Below are 6,676 nucleotides of genomic sequence, written 5' to 3'. Positions count from 1 at the left end.
CATAGACAACACTTCAAAATTTAGTATGTATCTCTAGTCATACATAGCTAGGGTGTCAACCTGAAATAATGACAGTTGCTTATTTAACCATTAATCGTTTATTTTTTTTTTTCTTTGTGGGCTGCTGTGTATTTCAATAAACATGTACATTGTGGAATCAATTTAAACACAATCATCTCTATCATTTTTTTTTTTTTTTTTTTGGTACCAGGGATTGAATTCAAGGAGGGCACTTGACCACTGAGCCACATCCCAGCCCTTTTTGTATTTTATTTAGAGACAGGGTGTTGCTGAGTTGCTTAGGGCCTCACTAAGTTGCTGAGGCTTTTTTTTTTTTTCTTTTGTACCAGTTGATGGACACAATACTTTATTTTTATGCAGTGCTGAGGCTCAAACCAGTGCCGCACATGTGCTAGGCAAGCGCTGTACCACTGAGCTGCAGCCCCCAGCCCAGGGCTGACTTCGAACTTGCAATCCCCCTGCCTCAGCCTCCCAAGCTGCTGGGATTACAGGTGTGCACCACGTCTGGCCATCATTTATCACTTTTTGATGAAATCATTCAAAATCCTTTTTTCTAGCTTTTTAGGATATGTAGTATACAATTAGATCCTCCTGTGCAACAGCACACAGAACATCTTAATCCCATCTGATCATTCTTTCTGATCCTTTGTGAGAAAAAGACCTTTAAAGTCTATGATTTCCTTCCTTCCTTTCCTGGGGATTGAACCCAGGGGTGCTCTACCACTGAGCTATCACCCCAGTTCTTTTTATTTCTTATTTTGAGACGGGGTCTCACTAAGTAGCTGATACTGGCCTGGAACTTGTGATCCTTCGCCTCAGACTCTGGAGTTGCTGGGGTGACAGACGTGCACCACCTGACTTAAGTTTATGATTTTCTTTTAAAGAACTGCTTGAATTTCAAACAACCTAACCAAATTACTGCTAATATCACACATTTTGTTTTCAATGGATTTGTAAAATTTCAGGTATAAACATCTATCAAAACATCTAAACACACACATCAAATGTTTATGCTTTGTCGGTGACACTTTACGCTTCTTAGAACAGGCACTAAGACCCACCCCTTCTCCGTCATTTCACTGTTCCCTCGTCTGGTCCTGGAGGTTATGTGCCGCTCCTCCGGAACCGTGGTGGGAACGGAAGAGCGCGTCCCTGGCAACCCGCCCAGCTCCTGTCCAGTGACTTCATTTTGACAGTTTGAAATTGGCTATGATTGGAGAATTTACACCAAGAAAACCAGCAAACACTTCAAACCGTGGATTTATAATACTGATTTATAATACTGTGGAGCTGTCTAGACTTAACACAGCAGAGAACACACTGAATGATTCAGATTTGAAAGTGTGAGTGCAGGTGGTCATTCACTGCTTATGGCAGGAGAAAAGTGGTGGGAAAAAATCAGCTGCTTGTTAATGAAAAGGGCAACAGACAGTTCATAACTGTTCGTGTTCTTTCTTTCATAACAAAGAAAACAGGCAAAATATATGAACAGGATTCTACCAAAGAAAACAGGTTGCAAATACACAATGTCAACCTCACAAATGCGCAGGGAAACGCAGCTCGAACTCCACGCCTGCTGGTGGGGTGGATCCTGAAGGACCATAGCAAACACCGGCAAGGATGTGGAAGGATGGGATCCCGCAGACCTGGGGCCTGGGATAAGCCTATGGCCACCCGGCTCCCAGCCTGACAGTTTCTTAGATAAACATTCACCTACCCTGGCTCAGCACTTCATCTGAGTCACTGACACACAAGAAGCCAACATGAATATGTCACGTATTGTACACGCTCACAGCAGCTCCACTTGCACTAGCCAGAACCCAGAAATGACCTAGGAATGGACGGATGGCGTATCCTCAGGGAACATACTACTCAGCAATAAAAATGAACAGCTCACCTATCAAGGAAGAATCTCAAAATAATTATGAATGAAACTAGGGAACATTTTGTGAATCAAGTCATGTGAAGTCCTGAAAATACACCTAAGACATCAGGGAAGGCAAAGCAAAGGCCGCCTGAAGGCCAGGGGCAGGAGCTGGGCTAGCAGAGGGCATGAGGTAGATCAGAGTCACCAGCATGCTCACGGAACAATCGCAGTGGCAGTCCAGTGGCTTACGGTGAGGTCTGGTAACCCTACATTAACTCCGTCTCTCGTGATGACCTTGGGGGGGACAATCTTGCCTCGATGGCAGAAAACATTAGTGACCACTTCTACACGATTGGTCACGAAGCCACCACGTTGGAGCATGGGTCTCCCTCCCTCTATGCCGGTTCTCCTGGCCTATAAAGCAACGGCCTTTAGGTGAACACTCCGGAAAGGCCGCTGGAGTGGGAGACACACAGTCCTGGGGACCCGGGGACCTGGAGCATCTTCGCACGCCTCAACCCCACACCAGCACTGGAACACGTCCAAGGAGCCAGTGTCTTCTGCTGCGACCTCCTCCACTTCCTGTCGGCCCAGGGTTTCTGCCCAGCCACGTTCCCCCTGGCCCTGTGATGACGGCAGACGCCTCCAGAACAACGGGGACCAGTCCTCGACTCCTGTGCAGCACCCAGGGTGCAGACTGCTCGTGGTGCCAGGCATTACGCGACGTCCTGTGCAACCGTTCATGCTGTTCCCAGAAGCACTGGGAGTGGTGGGAACTTCCTGCCTCAGGGTGTCCCAAGCCCATGGAAAATCGTGTCACATGCTCCAGGAGTTAGGGCCATACACCCTGGGGCTCTGCCTCGGGGGCCCGGGGGATGATTCATATGAGGCCAAAACTAGGAAGGGAGTGAAACTCTTTCATTACACCCCGACTCTGAGGCTTGAAGGTACGCGACCCCCTGCCCACCCCGCCACAGCTGTATGATGCTGGCAGAGACCAATTCCGTTTTCAAGCCAGCTCACACTGTGAACAGAATCCCAAGATTACAGGTGGCTCAGACAAGAAGTAACATCCTCAAACCAAAACAAATGAGGCAGGTAGTTCCCAGGCTGGTGTCCTAGAGGCTGGGAAAAACCTGATGGTGTCAGAAGGAATGTGTTCCTGAAAGAGTCCACTCTTATCAGGATCTCTGGTACAAAATGGGTTATGTTCATGCCCCAGCTTGTCAGAGAGAAGGGAATGTGGGCTGACCACTCATATTCCCCAGCAAAGGGAGAGCATAATCAGCTTCCCTGAACATGCTGGCGTGGTGACCGATGCAGCTGGACTTGGCAAGTGGAGGTGCAACGGCCTCTGAGGCTGTCAGAGACATAAACCGCACAGTTGTGGAGGCTAGGAAGTGTAACGCAGCTCCTCGGAGCTTCCACGTACCCGAGCTTACGGGAAGCTCCCCACCATGCATCTTCAGATGCTGGGCTTCAAGCTGGGTAGGTAGCTCACAGGTGGTCTCCCCAGTGACTCCACTAAAGGAAAAGTGCATATTCCCTATTCGGCTAAGGCCCTTCTCCAGTGTGAACTCGCTGGTGTTGGATGAGGACAGATTTGCAGCCAAAGGCTTTCCCACACTCACTGCACTGATAAGGCCTTTTTCCAGCGTGGATCCTCTGGTGTTGAATGAGGCTGGAACTTTGACTGAAGGCTTTCCCACACTCACAGCATTCGTAAGGCCTCTCTCCAGTGTGGACCCTCAGGTGTTTAATGAGGTTGGACTTGCAGCTGAAGGATTTCCCACATTCGCGGCACTCAATAGGTCTTTCTCCAGTGTGGACCCTCTGATGGTTCTTAAGGTTGGAGCTATGGCTGAAGGATTTCCCACATTCCTCACATACATAAGGCCTTTCCCCGGTGTGGACTTTCCGATGCGAACTGAAGCTGGAGCTTTGCTTAAAGGATTTCCCACACTCCCTGCATTCATAGGGTCTCTCTCCAGTGTGAAGTCTCCGGTGGTGGATGAGGCTGGAGCTGCGGCTGAAGGCCTTCCCACACTCCCCGCACTCGTGTGGCCTCTCTCCAGTGTGGACCCTCTGGTGGTAAATGAGGCTAAAGTTCTGGCTGAAGGCCTTCCCACACTCCCCACACTCGTAAGGCCGCTCTCCAGTGTGCACGCGCTGGTGTTGAATGAGGTTGGACCTTTGGCTGAAGAACTTCCCACACTCCCCACACTCGTGTGGCCGCTCTCCAGTGTGGACCTTCCTGTGGCTGTTGAGGCTGTACACCTGGCTGAAGGCCTTCCCACACTCCCCACACTCGTAAGGCCGCTCTCCAGTGTGCACGCGCTGGTGGATGGTGAAGCTGGACAGTAGGTGAAGAACTTCCCACAGGCACTGCACTCGTAGGGCCTGTCTTCACTGTGGACCTTCTGGTGCTGGACGAGGTTACATCTGCGTGTGCAGGCTTTCCCACACTTGCTGCACTCAAAAAGTCCTTCCCTCCTGAGGCCCCTCTGGTCCTGAATGAGTGCGTCTGTGTGGCCAGCGGCTTTCCTGCAGTCTCCCCAGGGGTGGTGACGTTTTCCATCATGAAAGGTCGCCCCACACCTGTCACTAGTGTTTGGTTTCTCCCCTGTGCGAGTGGCCTGTTGATGGGGAAATTCCGTGCTGGGCAGAAAGCCCTTCCCAACCTCCTTGTAAGTAAAAGGCTTCCCTGACACATGGGTCATGCAGCTCTTTATAAATGAGGCTCTGTCCACGTCACCTCCAAAGGGCATCTCTTTAATGTGCTGCCTCTGATGCTCTAGAAGATCTGCAGTGAAGTGGAACTGTCCTCCACGTGTGCGTGGCTTCTGCCCGTGGTGTGTTCTGTGGTGCTGCGCCAGCTGCAGAGTGTTTCTCAACACCAGGCCACACATTTCACAGGGGCAGGCATTCTGGGACAACGACTCTTCTTTGAGAGTCATGACATGTGGCAATCCTACAGAAACGCTGGGTTCAGAAGGTACTGCCTCACGCTCTACTCCATGCAGACCACCCAGTGAGGACGTGAGTGCCAAGTTCTCCAGCATCACATCGAGGTACAGGTGTCTCTGAGCCTCATCGAGAAGGTCCCACTCCTCCCAGGAGAAGTACACAGCCACGTCTTCAAAGGTCACACTGCCCTGCGCAGGTTCCACAAGGTCTGGCGCAGCCGTGGGCACCTGGGGAAAGGGTGGCCGCGGACGGCCGTGACCTCGGCTGCGCGCCTCCCGCACGGGCTTCCCGGTCTCCCCACCCCGCCCAGGGCCTGGCCACTAACCTCCGCTGACTGCTGGACCCCGTGCCCCGGGCCCGGGTGCGACCTCCGCCCCGCCGCGCGGCCTCTGGCGGGCTGCATCCCTGGCGCGCCGGCGGACCCGCGCTTCCTCCACCCACCAGCCTCGGGCCGACTTTCCACGCCCGCCCGCGCGGCGCCTCGGCTCGAGACGCCCCCGCCCAGAGCCCCGGCCCCGGGCGCCACTCCGGGCGCGGGTCTAGGCCAAGCCAGTGCCTTGCAGGACGGCGAGGACCCCGCGTCCCCGCGCCCTCAGCCCGCCGCGCCCGCCCGGACCAGGGCCCCAGGACGCGGCTCACCCCGGCCGGGCCCCGCGGCGCGGCCGCCTCCATCGGACTCCCCCGGCGCGGCACCCGGGCGGCGACCGGGCGCTGCCGCCCTCGGCCGGCGTCATGGGCCGCCACCATTAATCATTTAAAGGACTTTAAAATAGGTACAACCCTCATAAGACTTAGTTTCCCTATGTACTGAAACTTAACAGACACAAGAAATTATCTTAATAGATAAGCATATCAATGTTTTAAGAAAACCTGTTGTTAAACCTAGAGAATTAGACTTTGTTCTATATCAGAATATTAAAATTTGATTTAGTAAAACTTGATTATAGTTAACTGAATCACATATGAACATTTTGAGATTCGCCTTTCACAAACCTTCTGCAACTTAGACATTTTATAACTTATTTACCCAACAAGACAACCAAAATATATTGTCAAACCTATAACTTTCTTAAATTTACATTTTTTAAAAATCCATGAAATTTCTAAATTGAAATAAATTACTCCTTTTTAACAAGATTAAATACTCAAATACTTTAATCAAAACACAGTTGAAACTTTCTGTACTCTTTGCAAAGAATTGGACCTCATAGAATTTTAACTCTTCATAACCCTACTTTCAGAAAAGACCCAGAACAAATCAATCTTTAAACTGCTATCCAATTTACCAATTTATAAAAACACACTTGACAAACCCAAACCTTACAAAATTTAGAAAAGTACTTGAAATTGTATTTAGCAGTTATAAGTTAATCAAATGTCTCTTTTAACAACACATTTATGAAGATAATCCTGTTTATAAGATCTAATCTACTCATTTCTAATTGTTAACTTTGGGTTACTCATGAAAACCAAGATATCAGACAAGTGTAGTAAACAGTATAAGCTACATTCTCTCTGCTGAAGAAAAATCCTAGAAGCAATGGACATTTTATAGAAAATATTTTGATTGGCTGACCACCTAGAAAAATGTGTTGGCTAATTTTAAAGACATTTTTTTATTCTTACCAATATAAATTGACCCTTTTTTTAAAGCTTTATTTAAGTCACATGAACCAAAAAATCATTTGGATGCATTAATTAAATTTATGAGTACTTGTTTATCTATAAGCCAATATTGATCCCATGTACATGACATATGGACACAAGCACCTATGTAAAAAAAAAAAAAATTACACAGTTATGTACACATACATAAAACAG

General features: G+C 49.2%; 1 protein-coding gene across 1 annotated transcript; it reads right to left on the bottom strand.

Moving 5' to 3' along the window:
- Nucleotides 1-3,167: 3,167 nt before the first annotated feature.
- LOC306662042 (uncharacterized protein) lies at nt 3,168-5,590 on the bottom strand. The gene is made up of 2 exons (XM_079141525.1): nt 5,495-5,590; nt 3,168-5,038 (listed from the first exon to the last, which is right to left on the bottom strand). The coding sequence occupies exons 1-2, from the start codon at nt 5,587-5,589 to the stop codon at nt 3,637-3,639; spliced, it is 1,497 nt and encodes a 498-aa protein (XP_078997651.1). The 5' UTR covers nt 5,590; the 3' UTR covers nt 3,168-3,636.
- Nucleotides 5,591-6,676: the final 1,086 nt, after the last annotated feature.

The sequence above is a fragment of the Sciurus vulgaris genome, assembly GCF_902686455.1.
Source record: "Sciurus vulgaris genome assembly, chromosome: 5".
Lineage (NCBI taxonomy): Eukaryota > Metazoa > Chordata > Mammalia > Rodentia > Sciuridae > Sciurus > Sciurus vulgaris.
The sequence above is the reverse complement of the archived record's forward strand: the minus strand, read 5'-3'. Positions and strand labels throughout refer to the sequence as shown.

Bases quoted from the DNA above. Each gene is read 5' to 3' on its own strand.
- LOC306662042 (XM_079141525.1), bottom strand. From the start codon at position 5,589: ATGACGCCGGCCGAGGGCGGCAGCGCCCGGTCGCCGCCCGGGTGCCGC. The intron at 5,039-5,494 runs GTGAGCCGCGTC...TGCGCAGGGCAG, and splicing joins CGCCGCGGGGCCCGGCCGGG to TGTGACCTTTGAAGACGTGG.